The sequence below is a fragment of the Phaseolus vulgaris genome, chromosome 2, assembly GCF_051622355.1.
Source record: "Phaseolus vulgaris cultivar YP4 chromosome 2, ASM5162235v1, whole genome shotgun sequence".
Taxonomy (NCBI): Eukaryota; Viridiplantae; Streptophyta; class Magnoliopsida; order Fabales; family Fabaceae; genus Phaseolus; species Phaseolus vulgaris.
In genome coordinates, this window is record NC_143499.1 from 41191660 (window position 1) to 41212487 (window position 20828).

The 20828-nt window shown below is 28.6% G+C and overlaps 2 protein-coding genes across 2 annotated transcripts; both read left to right on the forward strand.

The window, feature by feature from the left end:
* The first annotated feature begins 1371 nt into the window (after positions 1 to 1371).
* Positions 1372 to 3515, forward strand: LOC137812105 (putative polyamine transporter At3g13620). Its single transcript, XM_068613999.1, has one exon. The coding sequence runs from the start codon at positions 1848 to 1850 to the stop codon at positions 3276 to 3278; it is 1431 nt and encodes a 476-aa protein (XP_068470100.1). The 5' UTR covers positions 1372 to 1847; the 3' UTR covers positions 3279 to 3515.
* Positions 3516 to 19467: 15952 nt separating this feature from the next.
* LOC137812106 (F-box/kelch-repeat protein At2g44130) lies at positions 19468 to 20745 on the forward strand. The gene has a single exon (XM_068614000.2). The coding sequence runs from the start codon at positions 19584 to 19586 to the stop codon at positions 20634 to 20636; it is 1053 nt and encodes a 350-aa protein (XP_068470101.1). The 5' UTR covers positions 19468 to 19583; the 3' UTR covers positions 20637 to 20745.
* Positions 20746 to 20828: the final 83 nt, after the last annotated feature.

The window sequence follows — 20828 nt, forward strand, 5'->3', positions numbered from 1 at the left end:
GTTGTCACACATTTGTAACCAAGTTAATTTGTGATTACAGTTGCTGTGTTTAACAATTGCTTAGTTTTTTTTTTTTTTTTTTTTTGCTGTAATGTGTGATTGTTCCTTTTGTTATAATAAATTAATTTATGTTATCAAATAAAAGTTCCATCGTTATGATCCTTGATTCTCAAAAGAAAAAGATGTTCGTGCTTTGATTTTAATTGCTATTTTAAAAAATAAAATATATTTTGTTTGTTCAACTACCAAATACTGAATTGATATAAAATCTTATTAGTTAAACTAGCAGTTTTGACTTCGAATAGATAAATATTCAAAGACACGTTTATCGTTTATAATTATCTTATTTGATTTTATTAAATTGATTTATTTTCATAAGAAAAACGTGTGAATATATGAAATAATCGAATTCAACGAATTAAGGTATAACATAACATGATCTCAACAGTAAGTAGAAAGTTGATTAAATTAACGAGAAAGAAATTTGATTAAATCAAATAGGTATTATTTTTAATATTTTTGAGGTATTAAATGTGTTATATTTTTTTATGGATGTTGGAGAGTAATTGTTAAAAAATGTTTTCTAAATAATTTATTTATTTTTTATGTCTTAATCAAATAAACTAATAAGTTGAAGAAATAAATATCGTGATTTTTGTCTAAGTTAATAATGACTTGCGTAAACAAAATAAATAAAATTAGAAGGGACGGTGATGTGTGAGAATAGATTTTATTTGTTTTGCGGTCAAGAAACAAAGGCTCTACGGAATACTTTCTTATATATTAAATTTTTTTAAATGATTTTCAATATAGTAATTTTTTCTTCAGATATTTTCTATTTAAAATAATTGTATTTAAAAGAAAGTTAAATACTAACAGTACGCACGTGTGAGTAAACTTCTCCCTAAGAAGAAAAATAAAGTAAATTTTTTATCAATTAAATATTTTTTTATTAATCATTTTTTCTTTTAAAATTTTATATGATATATTATATATAAGTTAACTTTTAAGTTGTTAAAAAAATATTGAATATTGATATAATTTCTGCGTGGCCACCCTCTTTCCAAGACGTGTAAAAGACAACTTGGAGAAGGATGAATCCAATATCATACGTTATGTTGAATACAAAATTGAGAAATATAAGTCTTTTTAGTTTATTGAGTTATAATTTTTTATAAGTAATTATAAAATCGTAACATTATTTTGCTTGATTATTTTATAGAAAATCACTTAAAATATTGAATAAGTGTTTATGGTTAATATTTAATAAAACTTGAGATAATGGGAATTTGAAATTTGAAGAATTATTACAATGTCCACTAGAAAAGAGTGGGGCAATAAACGCTGACAGTAACAGTGACAAGGTAAGGTTCCTCAATTGCTGTTCTTTCTTTTCCTCCTCCAATAACGCTCCACAAACTGACAACGTAGCTTCCCAATTGTTTGGATCATAGCAAATTATACGTGGAAAAACAATGATTTAAATTTCTCGCCAAAAATGTAAATTCTGCTATAAAATTAGGTTCCAAATTGGACGAAAATAGTTGAGTCATGAATAGAAAAGTTTTACGAAATGGAAGCCTAGAATTGTGACTTTCCTAGTATTAGAGTAGAGTAAGAAAGTAAGAAATATGATTGTTGTAGTTTGTTGGCTAGGTTTGGAGTTGGAGTGCTAGCGTACAAGGTGTTTGTGAGAGTTACGCAAAGGAAAGTACTTGGTGGAGAAAACAAAGATGTCTAATTCCAACCCTCTGATCAGTATCTTATTAATCCATTAGAAGCTTGTTGATTTTGGAATCATCATAAAGCCTTTGGTTTACACTTCCAATCCAATCAACCAAACCAACATGGAGGATTCCCTCAACTCTCCAACTTCTCAACATCTTTTAGACCACAGAGAAGGGAGAGAAAGAGTGCAACATGGCGCTAACACCAAGCCACACAAGAAGCTAGCTCTTCTCCCTTTGGTTTTTCTCATCTATTTTGAGGTTGCTGGAGGCCCTTATGGTGAAGAGCCTGCGGTTGGGGCTGCAGGTCCCCTCATTGCCATTCTTGGTTTTGTGGTTTTCCCCTTCATTTGGAGCATCCCTGAGGCCCTCCTCACTGCAGAATTGGCCACAACCTTTCCTGGTAATGGTGGGTTTGTCATATGGGCTAATGAAGCCTTTGGTCCCTTTTGGGGTTCCCTCATGGGTTTTTGGAAGTTCTACAGTGGGGTCATCAACTTAGCCTCATACCCAGTTCTCTGCATAGATTATCTCAAACTAGTGATCCCAGCTCTGTCTTCTGGTTTACCCCGCTTTGTGTCCATATTCCTCTCCACTTGTGTGTTGTCTTTTCTCAACTATTCTGGTTTGGCTATAGTGGGTTATACTGCAGTTGCTCTGGGGGTTGTTTCCCTCTTGCCTTTTGTGTTGCTCTCTTTGTTTTCCTTGCCCAAGATTGATCCTAGCAGGTGGCTAAGTTCGGGTCAGGAGGGTGTGGAGAGGGACTGGGCACTCTACTTCAACACCATCTTTTGGAACTTGAACTTTTGGGACAGTGCTAGTACTCTAGCCGGTGAAGTTGAGGAACCCCATAGAACATTCCCAAAGGCCCTGTTATATGCAGGGTTACTTACTTGTTTGGGTTACATAATTCCCTTGTTGGCTGCCACTGGGGCTATGCCACTTGACCAAAAAAGTTGGGTTGGTGGGTATTTTGCAGATGTGGCTGGAATCATTGCTGGGAACTGGTTGAAAATTTGGATGGAAATCGGGGCTGTTTTGTCAATAATTGGGCTGTTTGAAGCCCAACTCAGTAGTGCTGCATACCAGCTTCTGGGTATGGCTGATTTGGGATTCGTACCAAGAATTTTTGCAGAAAGGTCAAGGTGGTTTAACACTCCTTGGATGGCTATTTTGGTCTCAACGGTTATAACACTTTCTGTGTGTTTCTTCTCCTTCACAGAGATCATATCCACTGTGAATTTCTTGTACAGTTTGGGGATGCTTTTGGAGTTTGCTGCTTTCCTAAGGTTGAGGAGGAAATTCCCAACTTTGAAAAGACCATTTGAGGTTCCTTTGGGGTTCTCTGGTTTGGTCCTAATGTGCTTGATACCGTCTGTGCTTTTGGTGTATGTCATGAGTGTGGCTTCCAAACTTGTGTACTTGGCTAGTGTTCTCTTGACCTCTCTTGGGATTGCTTTATATTATTTCATGAATTTTTGCAAGTCTAGGAAGTGGTTTGAATTCAGCCGCTTTGGAGATAAATTGGATGAAGATGATTATGTGTTGTAGAAGTTGGGTGTGTGTGAGTGCCCCTGTTTGATGGAATCTTTGTTCATATTTCTGCTAGAGAAATTGGATTCTCTTCAGTCATTATGCATTAAATTATAAATTGTCATGAAAATATACTGATGGCGATGTAGATTCCTAAACCATTGGCAAAGTGTTGTCGTTTTGTTAGTTTGAATTGTTATTTTAGTTGGAATTGGCATTTCTAGATCCAATCTGATCAAATATCTGATTAAAGAATTGGTGTCCCTTCTACCTTTTTGGGTGGCAATTACTCTTCCTGAGGTTACGTCGGAGCGAAGATAAGAGCAATTAGTAAAGTAAAGTGTGCTTATTTGGATCATTGTGTAAAGTAAAGTTTTAATTACATCACTCAAAGGATGCTGAAAAATATCTAATAATGTATGTATTTAATATTTTCTAAAAATTGTATTTAATGTTATTAATGTAATGTAATATTCATTTAAATTTAAATGTATTATTTATTATATATTAAATATAATATATATAATTTAATTATATTTATTTTTTATTATTTATAATAAATATAAGATATATATGTTTAATTTGTGACCAGAATGGTTTTTCAATTTTAATTCTATTTTTTTAATTAATATGTTTTATTTTTTTTATTAATTTTACACTAGTAAATTGAAGGACAGCGAATGTGAATAAAACATACACATATTTAGCATATATGAGAATGAAAAAGTAAAATTGAAATCCACATAAATCCTCGAAGAAAAAGAGTTTATAATACCTAACTTATTTTTCATCCACGTGATATTTACCGACAATGAATAATGATACATTAGTAGATCACGTGTTAAAATAATTCACCCTATATGTGACCTATAACACTGCCTATATAGAAGGGGAACTATGACACATAGGGTAGTAAATAAATAAATATTTTTAAGATAAAATTATACTTTTACTATTTTATTGTCTCTATTTAATTTTATTTTATCATTTGAAAAAATATTAACTTTGCTCCTTTCAATGATTTCTAACTCACATGTGTTCATAATTTTAATATAATAAATGTTGGGGTCGCATAGTACAATACCTAACCCATTATCACATCCAATAACAATGAACTCACATGTGAGAACAATTCACCTTATGAGCAACCTATAACACTACCTTAATTGCAAAAAAAAATGTAATTATATTATTTTAAAGATAAAATCACACTTTATAGTCTTTTAGTTTGTTGTTAAACTCAATTTGATATTTTCAAAAAAAATCAATTTAACCTTTTATCTTTTAAATCTAGTTCATTTTGATTATTCTAACAATTTTGAAATATTGTTACTAACAGCATAATAATAGTTAAACACATCTACCAATTAATAAGCTAAATGTGTTTTAATTTGTAAGTTGTCTATATTTTATAAAATTTAATATGTTGTTAGTTTATCTTTTGAGTTTATATATTTTTTAATTTATTAATGTTTTTGTCAAAATTTGAGGTCAGATGATTAGAGATGATCCTTCTTAGTTGCAATTTTGGGTTGTTGAGAGATCACAATAAGATGAGGGAAGCTCCAATTGCTGACAATACTTCGACGATTAAGTAAGTTAAAACATTAAATATTAGGATGCAGTATGTATTGCATAGAATAATACTTGTCTTTGCTTTTTTGAGGGTCATCCTCTATTTATAGAGTTTTCATCAGAATAATATCACAACAACTTTAAATGATAACAATAATATCTTTTATCTTCAAAATAATATCACAACAAATTTAAATAATAACAATGATATTTTTTATCTTCATGCATCAATTTATGAGTTTATAAAGAATAAAAATCGTTTTAAAATATTTCATTAGTTTTTTCCTATCTCCATGTAACTAAAAGATAAAGAATATATGATATCTACTAAAACATAACAACCATTTTCCCAATTACCTCACATCGGATTTATATTCGGTTAAAATCATATCGGTCATTTTACCAATATAACTCAGACAGTACAAAGATTGAGGTTGTCTTGTAAAAGTAACACATTCAAAATTGTTCATTTTTAATAAAAAAACGAAAGAAAATAAACTGAATCAAGTTTTCGGATTGAAGAAACCCTTTTTTTTCAACCTTGGTTTAACACAGCTTACTCAATTCATTTGATTTTAACATTCATTTGTGGCAAAGTTTAAGAATATCAGCTATGTCTAAACCAAATTTTAGAATGAAGTTATCTCTCATTTTCAACATTGTGAATATTATTATCTCAAAATAGTTACCTCAAACAAGTTAATAATAAGACACAGGTTGACAGTCTCGACATGGGAGTGTGTTGGAGATCCCCCATCGACTAAAAGTAATAACATTTCACAATAAATAAGTGAGTGCAAACCTCACCTTATGATTGAAATGCATGTACTAAAAATTCAATTCATCAACCAAACATATATTGTAAATCAAATATTATTATTATATAAGTAGACAACCAAACTAGCTTCTTTTTCTTAATTTTTCTTATGTTTTAAGGAACTACAACTTAAAAATACTTAAGGAGTCAAGAACACCAAGTAAACATCCTACATTACTTTAAGGATGAAATCCTAGATATAAATACCCACCATAAGTTCAAACTTACCTAAAATCACTTTTCTCCCAAGTCATCTTTTACAAGTTTTCAAGGAGAAAGAAGATAGAATGAAAGAAGGAGGAACTTACCAGAACAAAACCCAAGAAAGTTCTTTTACAAAACTCTTCACTAGTTTGGAGCTGCAAATCTCTCAAAGGAAAGGAAGATAGAGTTCTTACTTCCTTTATAAAGTTTTGGAAGGAGGAAGAATGAAAAAAATTGTGTATTTTAAGGAATTTCACTGTTTGCACCTTCCACTTTCCAAATTCACCCTTCCTTCTATTTTTTCCCCTCCTGCACCTTTATACATTTTTGTGTCATTCCTATAAGTTTTTGTATTCCAAAAATGTCCTTATGTAAAAAAATGTTAAAATATATGAAATTTATGGTGTGGTGTAGTTTATATTCTGCATTACATAATTTGGAAGACTTTTCCAAATTCGGGATTGTCTTATGGATTACATAATCTATAAGTCTTTTATAGATATGAGATTAACTTTCGGGTTATGTAATTCGAAATTCGGATTACATAATCCATGAGCTAATCTCAAAATACATAAAAGACTTTCGAATTATGTAATCCATAATATATATTTTTTTATTTTATAAATTTGAAGAACACTCAAATATTGAAAAACCAATACAAGAAAAGAATGAAAGTATTTGGGAGCGTTAGGTGAGATAAAATGGAATACCAAAGAAGGTGAAAAGGGTGTAAGAGATTTTAAGGTATTTTCACATTAATTTTGGGTGCTGCAAGAATATAAGGAGGTGCAGAAAGAAGCAACCTCTTCCCTAACTACTATTGTCCCAAATGCTAAAAGTCCAACTCTAACTTCTTCTTTTTGTTTGTTAATTATTTGGCAATTTCTTCCTGCAACTCTATATTTTTCTTCTTGCACCCCCACAATTTTATAAATCTCAAAACTAACATTCTTCTTTTATTTGAAATCGAAATCTAGGAGTGTGCTACAGATTCATCAATCTGGAAGTGAATCATGTTACTTTTCAGATGAGGGGTGTTCTGGAAGTAAAGTTTGCATAAATTGTTGATTTTTGGATTGTTCAATCCTGAAGCCTAATTTCTATTATGGATTGGTGGATCCGAAATGATTTTTTTTAATTATGGATTTCTTAATCCATAATGCATATTTTGAATTATGGATTGGTGGATCCATAATGGTTTTTTCAATTATGGATGTTCTGCATTTTTTTATTTTGGATTAACACTGTCATTCATGTACTACCAGAAGCACCAATCCAGGAGGTTACCGGACATGCCAATCTGAAATTTTACCAGAAGCGCCAATTCAAAAATTTATCGAATATCGTAATCTAGAATGCAAAAAAAAAAAATGTACAGTTTTTATATAGGGACAATTTTGTTTTTACATAACATTGTGGGGGGCAGGAAGAAACTGCCTAACTATTTTTATTCTTAAACGAATTAAGGATGTTTCTTCCTGCACCTCTACATTTTTCTTCCTGCACCCCTACATTCTTCAAAAATACCAAAATTACTCTTTACAGTTTTTTTGTGTTTCTGAAATAGTGATTCCGTAAGCAAAAAATATTTACGGAATAGAAAATTCAGAAGACAAAAAATCATTCTAAAACCTCTTTTCTGGAACACATTTTTTTTATTTCCAGATTGATAAATTCGGAATGCATAAAACATGTTCTGGAAAAGATGTTCCAGAAATATTTCAGAAAGAATAATTCGAAAATCATTTTTAAAAGGGGGTAAAACAGTCTTTTTAAAAAATATGGAGTGCAGGAAAAAAATTGTAGAGGTGCAGGAAGAAGTTGCCACCAATCAAATGGTTCGAAACCATTTACTATTGTCATACAACAGATACCCTACATTATCTTGACATAAAATAAATTAAAGATGAAACATAATATAAATTTAATTATCATTTTTAAATTACTCAACACTAAAACACCAAGAACACAAATCCATACAAATAAAACCAGACTTTATTAGGAAAAAATGTTATTAATTATTCACGATAAACATAGTGGACAATTTTCATGACATCATTGGTGGCTTCGAGGAAACTCTACTACACAGATTATATTAAGACAAAGAAGGCGCAATTAATGTTTCACTCAACACTTTAAAAAAATAAATATGTAAAACCATCTTATCAGTTCATTAAACTTCATAATTTTAAGAACATAAAACAATTTCTTGAGATGGTGACAAATACTAAAGAAGTGTGTTACTTAGGTTTTTCTTAAATTGTGCTTTTAATTTGAAGAGCTGAATTGAATGAAAGGAAATGGACAAGTGATTCACACTTTCGGTGTAAAATAACCATCTTTCGTCTTCGCCAAATGATTCCTAAGACAAAAACAAAAACTAAATGGTTCTTCGATTAAATATTATCTGAAATTTTGGTGTGAACTATTTCTGCGTATAGATTGTCAAACTTGTTATTTATTTTGTTTATTATGTTTGTAAAAGTGTAAACACACATATTAATGAATAAAAAATAGTCTATATTTTTAAATAATTAAGAAATGTAGTAATACTATTTTAGTTAAATTTAAATTCTAGTCACACACTTAATATTTTTTAATTTATATTTACATTAATATATATATATATATAACTGTTAATAAGTAAGTTTAAGTTTAATTCATTCTCATAAAATTGACTCAATAAGTTGAGAGTTGTCTTCACTAGTGTGAATTATTCTTATTTCTAGTTGATTTGTGATCTCTAACATATCTCTTTCACGTTGAGGGATAAACATCTTGTATGTATTAGATAGCGGCTAATACAATAAACTCGAAATTTTTTGCTATAATAGACTTTGATACCATAATATAAAGTGAGTTAAAACTTAACTTAACCCTACAAAATTGTCTTGTAAGAAAATGATTGTCTCCCACGTCGCTAGTAGTCAAAGTTAAGGACAATTAAAATACATTTTCCTCTCTTAACCCTTCAAGATGTATATTAAGGACAAAATCGTGATAAAACTCTAAAGTAGACTATACCTTAGATGCAGTGATTAATCTTAACAGTGTTATCACAACTAACTTTGAAACATTGTGAATTTACCTTTGGTGTTATCTCAATTATTATATACTTCAATATATAAAGTTGGATTACAATTAGGAGCATCTTACCTTATACGTTATCCTTTAATAGAGTTATCCTTTAATAGAATTACCTCTAGTGTTTCATCTATTCCATCATTTTGTTCTAACTAGAAATATTAGTTTATAATACTTTAGTTCTTATTTTTATAGAAAAATTAAAATAAGATAACTAAAATTGACTTAATAGACTTGTAATAACTATAAGTGATAGTAATAATGTTTGTTGTGTATTAAATTTTTAAAAATGACTTAAAGAAGAACTTAACATAGTTTAGAGTTGAAGTGAATCCATATATTATTGTCACTTTCTTATATGTAGAAAATCAATTTATTTTAAAAGAATATATATTTTCCTATCACAGTGTCATATATATAAAAATAATTAACTAAATAAAAGATTAACTTCTTGTAAAATACATGATAAAAAAATCATTAAAAAAAATCAATTTTAGAAAAAAAATAATTAGTTGCTATATTGATTAAATTATATATTATTTTAATATTTTAGAGATAACAAATAATTAATTGTTATTGACTAAATTACATACTATTTTAGAGAGAAAAAAAATTTAGTATTTAAAATAATTTATATTATTAATAAAATTAATAAATTGGTTTATAAATTGGTATCTAATTAACTACCAATTTAAAATCTTGGTATCTAATTTAAAACCTTGGTAACTAATTAGATACCAATTTATAAATTTTATTAATAATAAAAATTATTTTAAATACTATTAGTTTTTTTAGTATATAAGAAAATATATAATTTAGTTAATATAACAACTAATTTTTTTTCTTTAAAATTGATTTCTATTTAATGATTTTATTAACAAATTTTAATAAATTTAAGATATATCAAAAAAATTGTATACCATAGCTTTTAAAATTTATTTTTATTAAAATCAAATTATAAATTAATTAATTATCTTAAATTGAAAATTAATATTTTATTGGTTGAACTAAAATAAGTCAAGATTTATTTTTTTCAAATCCTACACACACAAAAACTAACTTTAAAATATACAATTTACTCGAAATTGAATCCGTCTCTTGTAATACATGTGCGAGATTACATTTAAAAGAGATAAACTCATTTTAGACATTTTTATGCCTAAAAAAAAGTTAAAATATGTTTTAATAAATTTTGTTAAAGATATTTTAAATTTTTAACCATCCATTAGAAAATATATTTCATAACATACAAAATAGTATACTCCGTGTTTACATATACAAATACTATTTGTTTACTTAAATATACACAATGTTTACTTAAAAACAATTCTTCATAAATATAATTTAAACTAAATTTTTAAAAATATATATGTATTATTGTTAAAAATAAAAATAAAAATTAAACCATGCAATATTCTTGGATCTGATGCTAAGAATGTTTTCAATTCATTTGATTGAAAATGAGAGCTCTTCGTTTTCTGAAAGGATAAGGAGAATGTCCATGTCACTTTATTTTCATATTTAGTGGCAAATCAACTTCAAAAAATACAAAATGAAAAAGTAAAATGCTTCTAGAAATATAAGGCTTAAATATTTTATTGTTTCTGCAGTCCTAACATTCAAAGCTCCTCCCATTGCACATGAGAGGATCATACTAATTAGATCAACGACTGCACTAAAAGTTGTACAAATTCAATGGATAAGATTTTCTCTGGTTAAACTATTCTTACACAATATATAAATATGTTTGCTTATTTTAAAAAATCATCAATTTGATCTTTAAAATGAACATTTCAATTTTTTATTAATTTTTAAAAATGGCGAGGGGACTAGAATACTTCGAAATTTTTTGCCGCCTTTTTATTTTTAAATACTGCATAAATTTCAGTTCTAGAAAATTAGTTCATCACTAAATAATTATTTTCAAGATTTTTTTCATCACTTTTTCCCCAGAGATCAATATGATAATACTGTATCCAATATTTAATTATCATTAAATTAAATTTGAAATATTTGTACCCTTTCAATTCTTAAGAATAATCAATATAAAAAGTTAAATATTTTTTAAAATTAGTCTGTTTTATTTTTTCTAACTACGGTGACACAACAGAACTAATTTTTTAAGTAACAATTCGAACCGAACAATATAGACTAAAATGAACCCGAATGAAACTAGAGTATTACTACAACAATTTCAACTATATTATAATAATTTTAATTATATTAGTTTTGTTAATAGTTGATATAACTGAGCATGTGTTTCATTTTTTATATTCACAGGAGCTGAGATGCGTGAGGAAGGTATTGGCCCTCAATTTTTACTAGATACATAAAAAATTAGTGTAAAAATAAAATTATTATTTATTGTTTTAGTATATTTTATATATTTGGTATTACTAAATTTTTTTGTATACTAACAGAACAAATTTGGCAAGCCAAATTATTTTCTTAAGATCCATCACTAGTAATTAGTATTTATGAAAAAATTAATCTTGAAAACTCGAAATTTTAAATTTACAAAACAAAAAGTAAAAGGTAAAAGACTTGAAATTATTGCATATTAATGTGAATGTTTTCTTTAATAAATAAATACATGTGAAATATAAACATGTTCAATTATCTCCATCATTAAAAGAGTTTAAATGAAATTAATAGAATTAAGAAAATTATAATTTTTTTATTATACTAAATGTTAAATATATCATTATTTATTGTAATAAACGAATTATTTATCCCATGTAATATATAAATTATATTTTAAAAGTCTAATTTTCAACCATATCTTTAAATTATTTAAATGAATAAACTTGTATTATAACTCTTTTATTGTTTTAAGATCTTATTTTAAAAGAATCTATTTTTCATTATTGTTCTAGGATCTAATTTTTTAAAAAGTTAGACTTAATAAAAGTTTTTTTTTTAAATGTTCAATCTTATCTACAACATAATATAGATTAGGTTTGTGAAGTAATTTGAACTATTCCCAATATTAGTTTCAATAATAATAGATTTTATGAGTACTTTCTAGTCCCATGTAAATTTATTTTATGATGGACATAAATTTATGTCTCTATATATTTTGGACTTTTGACTGACATAATTAGTTTTAAATGTAATAAAAAACATTTTCAACTTCTTCTAATATTCACTACAACATTCTTGAATCTTGAAAAAAAAAATAGTTAACTGAAAAATCTTAAAAATAAGAGATAGAAAAGTTAAATTTAAAAATATAAAAATTATTAAATGAACTTTAAATAATTAATTTCTTATTATAGTTCTTTTCAAAATATAATTTCCAACTTCCCTGTGTTGTTAAAAGAGGACCAACCCTTCCATAAACTCCTTATTTTAAGTCTACTAAAATAAAATCATTCAAACAAAAAGAACTCTTGAATCAACGCAAAACTCTATCATATTTTTTTTCAATGAAAGCGAGGAATACCATATCATTCTTAAGAATAATATTTTAATTAAAAAATATGGAAGAATCTAGAAACAAGTTAGTTTAAAAGATCATTTTTATTTCTTTGTGAAAATAAAATTCCCGTCACACTGAAAGAGAAATTACAAATTGTTGGGTATAAATAATTTTATTCATGACCGATACAGACGGTAGCAGCAACGTGGAGAGAGAGTGGGTCCAGAGTAAATATGCGATATATATATATATATATTAAGTTTCATATTTTTTTATTTTATTTATACTATAATGATTACAATTTAAATGAAATTATTATAATTAGAATTTTAAATTTTAAGATATAAATGTTTAATAATCTTTAGAGAAAATTAATACAAACTATAAAATATTATTTTAACAAAACATAAGGTACTGCAAGTTGAGTCACAATTTAATTAATAAAAGATAATGTTGAGACAAGAGGACAGATAATTCAGAGTGTTTATGAGTATTGCCATAACTTTTTTCAACAATTAAAGATTGCAATAAATGTTTGAAAAATACAATTCCTTCCTTCTTGTCCTTTTCTTATTTTTTTTTATCTCAAAACTCAAATATTCAATCATTTTTATCCTAATAATATAATTATCAAATTTCTACCTTTTTTGTCCTTCTATTTTTTTTTTAAGTCAATCTTCTTCTATTTCTTTCTAACGTACTATGCTTACACTTACATAGATCTCAACATTATATTTGTTTATTCACTCTTACATAGCACATTTTTTAAGAGTTAATAATGTTACATTACATTTTTTAAGGTATTTTATTAACATTATAGTTTTTTACGCGTCTATATGATGCCATGAATGATGGTGATTTTACATGAAAACACAATCATTGTATGTAAACAGCTTTATTTTTCTGGTTTTGTACCATTCAACTTTTGCACTTATCTGGTTGGGAAATGCAACCATAGTTGCGAGGTTTATGCAGAGATGAATGGATAAAGTAATTGAGATTATCTTCTTTTACACGTCACATCATTCTATTTAAACATCACATTTTTTAATTGATTTTGATTCTTAATTTAAACTTTAAATTTTCTAAATATTTATAATAAAAAATTATTAAAATAAATTAAATTTTAACTTTTTGAATATTTATAATAAAAAATTATTATATTTTTTAACTTAATAAATAAATTCTTAACATTAATTGTATTATAATATATAATATTTATAATAACAATAAATAATTATTAAATATTTTAATTTATACTGAAATTTTATTTATTACATAAACAAATATTCTAATAATTTATTTTTACTATAAATATCTAAAAAAAATCTAAATTTAAATTATGAACAAAACTATTTTCATGTAAAAAAAATTAACAAAAATATATTCTAATAATTTCTTCAAATATTTTAAAAAACTAAATTTAAAAATATGTTTAACCATTTATTATTAATAAAACATCACTATCAATTAAAAAAAATTATAACTTTCAATAAATTATATTGCATAATAATACGAAAACTTTTATAAGAAAATAATAAATAAACTAAGACATTAATATTAGTTTTAAAAAAATAATACTTTGGCTCCCTTAGTCCCTACATGTACGAATGCATTCTTATCCACTTCTACTATTTTCAATGGGAAACGAAGAAAATCCACCCAATATTTGTGGATAAAATCTGAATATTACAAATATTATCATATTTAATCTATGACTACGTCTTATTTACTAACTATTATAAATCAAAATAAAATTATGAGAAAAAGATTACTATAGTACAAATTATTTATTTCATTTTGTAATTTATACTTTTATTTAAATATATAGAGTTGAAATTATTTATAAAAAAAATAACTTTTTAAAGTTTGTTTTTATAGTCCAATTTTTTTTTTAGAAAGAACACCATTCTTGCATTTGCTAAAATATTTTATTATATAATTTTATTTCAATTGTATTTTAAAATTAAGTTTATTTAAGCTTATATATTAAATAATTTATTTGAAATAAAAAAATCTGCGGATATCTGAATATTTATTTGTATTACATAAGTTGTGTTTCGAAAAGCTTTCACTGTAATATCAATATTATGTTCGTAATTTTATCCAATCTATAAATATAACTGTATTAGTAGCTCAATTCTAAATAAAACATCAAATAGCTCGTTTTACATATACTCTTAATATTAAAAAAAAAAATTACGTCAATTTTGTATAAACTTTGAAATTTTTAATTTATATAAACAAATTCTTTACAATAAAGAGATAATTGAATTTTGTCGAATTTGGAAGAAGGTATGAAAATGCTGGATCCTAGTCACCATTCATATCACTGTGATGTCATTATTATTATTATATTATTATTATTATTATAATAATTACTCTAATAATATCGTCATCTATTTTTATTATTGTAATTAATAGTTGTTACTATAGTTACCGTTATCATTAACATCACCACATCATATTATTGGTTGCTTATTATCATTATGCACACCAAACATTGCACAGATTAATAGTTATCTTATTGTTATCATATTCAAACTATAAAACTAATTCTTATATTTGTGGTCTATTCAAATTACAATTTTTGGTGATGTAATTTGTGATAGTGTTATGATTGGAAAATTGTTCCTAAGCATAACTAAAAATACATTTGAATATTTTTTTCTATTCATGTGAATGCTTTTTGAATTCTAAATTAATTAATATAAAAAATATTTATAACTTCTCATTTTCATGAAAATGTAACTTATCCCCTCCTTATCATGAAAATTAAAGCTATATAGAAAAATTATTGTAATTTTATTAGAAATAAAATAAGCCCAATATTTTTTTTATACTAATACGAAAAATACAAAAAAAACATACATTTCTACCCTCATATTTTTAAAATATTTAATTAAGTTTAAAGTTACTTATAAATTTTAATATTTTCAATTAATTCTTTTATTGAATATTTTAAAAATTTATATTTTTCAATTGAGTTTTTGTTATTTAATTTTTCAGTTAACCAAAAAGTGTTGTTGTTACCTATACTTGTTGTTACCTACATTAAAAGTATTGTTATCAACTATATTAAGAGTAGTGACAACAACAATTATAGGTGAGGATAGGAAAGTCATTGAGATTATTACAACATTGTTATTAACATATTTCAATAAAAACAATAGAAATTAATTGTCATTTTATATTAACGATAATATTATTTTGTATTAACCATAAAACTTCACATTTTTGTTTTGTTTTATATTTTTATGAGAGGATGAAAAATGAGAAAAATAAAATGAAAATATATGAAAATTGAAATTGTTTGAATTTAATAAAAGAAAGTAAAAATAACTTAAAATGTTTCTAATTATATATGTTTGGTTTTGAAATAATATTAAAAATGAGTATGATAGTTTTATCATGCAATTATCATGATATCATAATGATATATTATTTTAAACATGGAAAATCATAGTAGGTACTTTCAGAATGGATGCATAATCGTTTACGTGCCATACTTGATGTAAATATTTAGTTAAGATTACTTATATAATGAATTATCTTAAAAACACAATCAATAATATAAACAAAATATATATGTTTAACATTTATGAAATCGATTATGCGATCTTTGTAAGTATGTCATGAAACTACATACTTTATAAAAAAATCCGTAATAAGGAAATCTTTAGCTATAAATATATAAATATTTATGTAAAATTTGTATTTTTATTAATTTTGCATTTCATTTTTATAAAAACAACAACTTTCATATATGTTACACATAATCTCGAATATCTACCTGATTTTTAGTAAATATCATAAGAGTTCCATTGAAAGACTTGAACTGATTGAACGATATTTGTAGACTTTTGTAAGTGTCTTAAAAAAAATATGAGTCGAGCTCCCTTGATTTATTAGCACTAGACTATCGTCAGGACCACAAGGTAATCTTATGAGGAAACATGTTTTTCATGTTAGTTGATGTGAAACAAAGAGAAGGGATCGAAGGGGGCTTGGCTGCCTAGGTTTCTAAAGACAAAGCCGCTCTAGTGTTGAAATCACCTAAGATTGGTGTTTCTTGTTGAAAGGTCTCTGACACAGCTTCTCATACCACCTCCTTTTCTTGTTGAACTTGTAGATATTTCTTCAAGAAACCCCTATTTGCCAAGTTGGTGAGCTAATGATATAAAGCCAGTCATCTATCGATGTTATACCCATGAGCTTGATGGAACTCGCATCAGGCCTCCCAACAATTGCCTAACGTGCGGTCGATCTTCCTCGAGAACTCTAACTTGTTGGCGACATCATTATCTACTATAAGCAATTTGTGGGATAGATTAAACTTTGGATAGGGAAAGTGATGTCCCGATTGAGATTTATTGACATTGTTTCTTCTAACTACATATGAAATATATCTTTGATCAGGTCGCCTACCGGATGAGGTCTTGATGTTTCTTGGTTGATGATCTCGCTGATTGTCTTTGTATTTTCCTTGCTTTTGTTGTTCATTCGCCTTCTTTCTTCAAATTGCTTCCTCGACCTTGATGTGGGTTGAGGCTTGTTCCCGAATTTTCGCCATTTATTCCACCATGTTTCTAAGTGAAGATTTGCGGAATGAATTTACTAGGAGGCCCTTCACAACTGCATCTACCGCCATCTCTTCGTTAGGGTTTTGGATGCATACTGATACCATGCAAAAATGGTTAAGATATTATTTGAGGAGTTCGCCTTCTTGTTGCTTAACATCAAAAGGTCGGCCATTCGAGGAGGCTTTACTTTATTGGCTGAGAATTGTTATTTGAACAATCTTTCAAATTCCCAGAAGGAGGTGATGGATCCATCCAAAATTCCACTGAACCACTGGAGAGTCATTTCTGTGAATGTACCCATAAACATTTTGCATCGAATTGAATTTGATCCTCCAAAGATCAACATCTGGGCTCTGAATGCTTTCAAGTGATTTTTGGGGTCTTCTACCCCGAAGAAAGGGGTTACTATTGGTGTCATGAAGTGTGGTGAAATTGGCTCCTTCATTATCACTTGTGAGAATTTCGAGGAACTAAGCATCATGCCTCTTCTTGCTGGCCTTTGCACTGTCTTCCACAACTCTTCATTGGTTTTTTTATAATTCTTAATTTATTTTGATAGTGTCTTCCATTATTTTTCTGGAAGAATATGCCTCGCTGCGTAATCTTTCTTCCTATACTTGGTCTTCTTCATGTAGACAATCTTGTTCTTGACAAAACCTTTCTTGTTCCACTCGAGATTGCTCCCGCAAGCGTTCTCGCTCCCCACGAAACTCCTCTGCTTGCTTCTTAGTCTCTTCATTGTCTTATTGAAGAGCTCGCATAGTTTCCATAATTTGTTTTAGGGAGGGTGCATCGTTGCCATCTTGTGCTTAGACTCCTTGCCTGGTATTTCTCATGTAGACTATGTATTGGTGTTTAGTTTAGAGTTTGGGTGTTTGATGGTTGCAGGATTAGTTTTACCTATTTCACATTTGGCGCCAAATGTTCTCGTCAAGCTGAGGTCAGACGTTTGAAAGTGGTCTCTTAGATTATCTCCTTGAAAATGTAACTCCTTGATGTTTGGAAGTCATTGTGAAATGATGAGGGCTCCACCTATTGATAATACTCTGACGATCAAGTCAGTGAGAGCATAAAATTGACCAGTGTAGTATGTATTGCTTGAATAACACTTATCTTGATTTTTTGGGAGTCATCCTCTATTTTTAGAGTTTTTCTAGTTGATTTCCTCCCATCTACCTTTTATCATTAGAATAATATCATAATAAAATTAAATAATAACAATCATATGTTTTATCTTCCTGCCTTAGTTTATGATTTTATGAGAAATAAAAATTATCACATCTAAATAAAATATATTATAAATCAATATTTCATTAGTTTCTCCCATTTCCATGTAACCGAAAGATGAAGAATTTTTTATATCATGACAAAATTTAGTAAAAGATCTTATCAACCAATATTTCATTAATTTTTTTTCCTATTTCCCTGTAAGTGAAAGATAAAAAATCTTTGATATCTTGACAAAATTTTATGCGATAAACAAAGAATGAAAAACTCGCTTCCCTATTGAAAAATATTAAACTTAACCATATCAATCACTTACCCGATTATATCACATCAATTTTTTGTCCAATCAAAATCATATCAACATATAACCGGACAATAAAATAAGAATTACCAATGAATTTTAAATTTTGATAAGTAATCTTATGTAACATTATAAAAAAAACTTTGTATTTCTATTAATTTTGCAAAAACAGGTCTTTGATCTTTCATAAAAAGAACGACTTTCATAAATAACATGATGCATTTTTTTTTCTTTTTTCTTTTTTTAATAATATTTTTTTTCATGTGATGGCAAATGATTGTTGTTACTTGAGGTGTTAGCTTAACTGAGATGTCAAGTTACATAGTGATGCCTAACACGAAAACTTTATAAAAAAAATAAAATAACAGGATGCATTTGGTGAGACAAAAAGTTGCACATAGTTTTAAGATTATATTCCTTATCTTTAACCACGAACTTGATCATTAATAGTGTTAATATAATAGAGAAACTTTCAAAGATCTCATAGGTAACAACTTGCACAAGTTGCTTATGTTAAAACATTTTAATATTCACATATACACGCACTAGTATGTCTCTTAAAATCATAATGATGATCTCTAAACTCTCTAATGTACTGATGGTTTGTTTTTAAGAATTATAGTTTTGCGATTATTCACATGTATATTATGTATATTAGAAATAAGTATACGATTTTTTTTATTCTTTTCTCAGTAATAAAGTATTTGACTCATGTACCTTAATTTGGTTTTTCATGTTTTTTTGTAAGTTTTTCTTTTCCTCTTTTTGTACACAGTAATTAGTGAGGTAGGACGTGTGGTGACTAAAATTTTACTATGAGTAAAAATATAATTGATTTAAAACTCTTATGTTACTTTGATAAGTTTTTTTTTTTCATGAAATTGAACATGAATTATTGATTGGATAGGTCATAATTTGTAGAATGCAAAACAAATTTCAGTGGATTAGAATAAAAAAGAATTAGAAAATGGGAGCATGATGAAAAGTGAAAATATTTAAGAAGTGCGAGAAAATATCTGAATGAAAATAGTGTAGTGGATTACGATGAGTTATCTAAGGAATTGTATCTCTATAAAATGGTGAGAAACAGAGAGTGTGGAATTATTAGGAAATGGATATGGATTTCTCCATCTTCATCCAATTCAACGACTTGATACCAGGGCTACCCACGGACCTTGGCCTCGAGTGCCTAACTCGTCTGCCCCACTCAGCGCACCGAGTCGCGCTCCGAGTCTGCAGAAACTGGCACCACCTCCTCCAGAGCGACCAATTCTACACCCACCGCAAGAAAACCGGCCGCACGCGAACAGTCACGTGCCTCGTTCAGGCGCGTGAGGAGCGTCCGCGCCACGACAAACTCACTGGCTCACTCACACCGTGTTACGGGATTAGTTTGTTCGACCCGGAGAGCATGGCGTGGGACCGGGTCGAACCGGTTCCGGAGTACCCGTTCGGGTTGCCGCTGTTCTGCCAGCTGGCCAGCTGCGACGGAAGTCTCGTGCTCATGGGAGGGTGGGACCCAGCGAGTTACGAGCCCTTGACGGCAGTGTTTGTTTACGACTTTCGAACGAGCGAGTGGCGGCGGGGGAAAGACATGCCGGAGAAGCGGTCCTTTTTCGCGATCGGGTCGGGGAGGGGTAGGGTTTACGTGGCGGGCGGGCATGATGAGAATAAGAACGCGCTGAGGTCTGCGTGGGCGTATGACCCGAGGGGCGATGAGTGGGCCGGGGTGGGCCCGATGGGCCGTGAGAGGGACGAGTGCGAGGGAGTTGTGGTGGGGGATGAGTTTTGGGTTGTAAGTGGATATGGTACAGAGAGGCAAGGGATGTTCGACGGGTCGGTGGAGGTGCTGGATCTTGGGTCGGGTCAGTGGAGGGAGGTTAACGGGGTTTGGGAAGAGGGTCGGTGCCCCAGATCTTGTGTTGGTGTTGGAAAAGATGGGAAATTGGTGAACTTTAGAGGTTTGGATCCGGGTTTTAGGGTTGGGGTTTGTGGGGTTGCGGTCGGGTCGAGGGTTGTGTTGAGTGGATCCGAATACGAAGGGGCAGCTCAAGGGTTCTATTTGGTGGACATGGAGAAGGGGCAGAATCGTAAATTGAGAAGTATAAGTGTTGCTGAAGGTTTTTCTGGGCTTGTTCAATCAGGATGCTGTGTTGAGATATAGTGAAGGAGTGATGTGTGTAACCAAATTTGTTATTAGTTTTTTGTTTACCACACAAATATCACATGTATATTACTGCTTATTCGATACTCCTTGTACGTTTTTCAAATTATGCTTCTGTCTCACAAAATTGTTGAATTAACAATGGTGAGTGAACGGAAAAATGTGGAATCTGCATTAACAAAATACAAGTGA

Coding starts and splice junctions, on each gene's coding strand:
- LOC137812105 (XM_068613999.1), top strand. CDS start 1,848: ATGGAGGATTCCCTCAACTCTCCAACTTCTCAACATCTTTTAGACCAC.
- LOC137812106 (XM_068614000.2), top strand. CDS start 19,584: ATGGATATGGATTTCTCCATCTTCATCCAATTCAACGACTTGATACCA.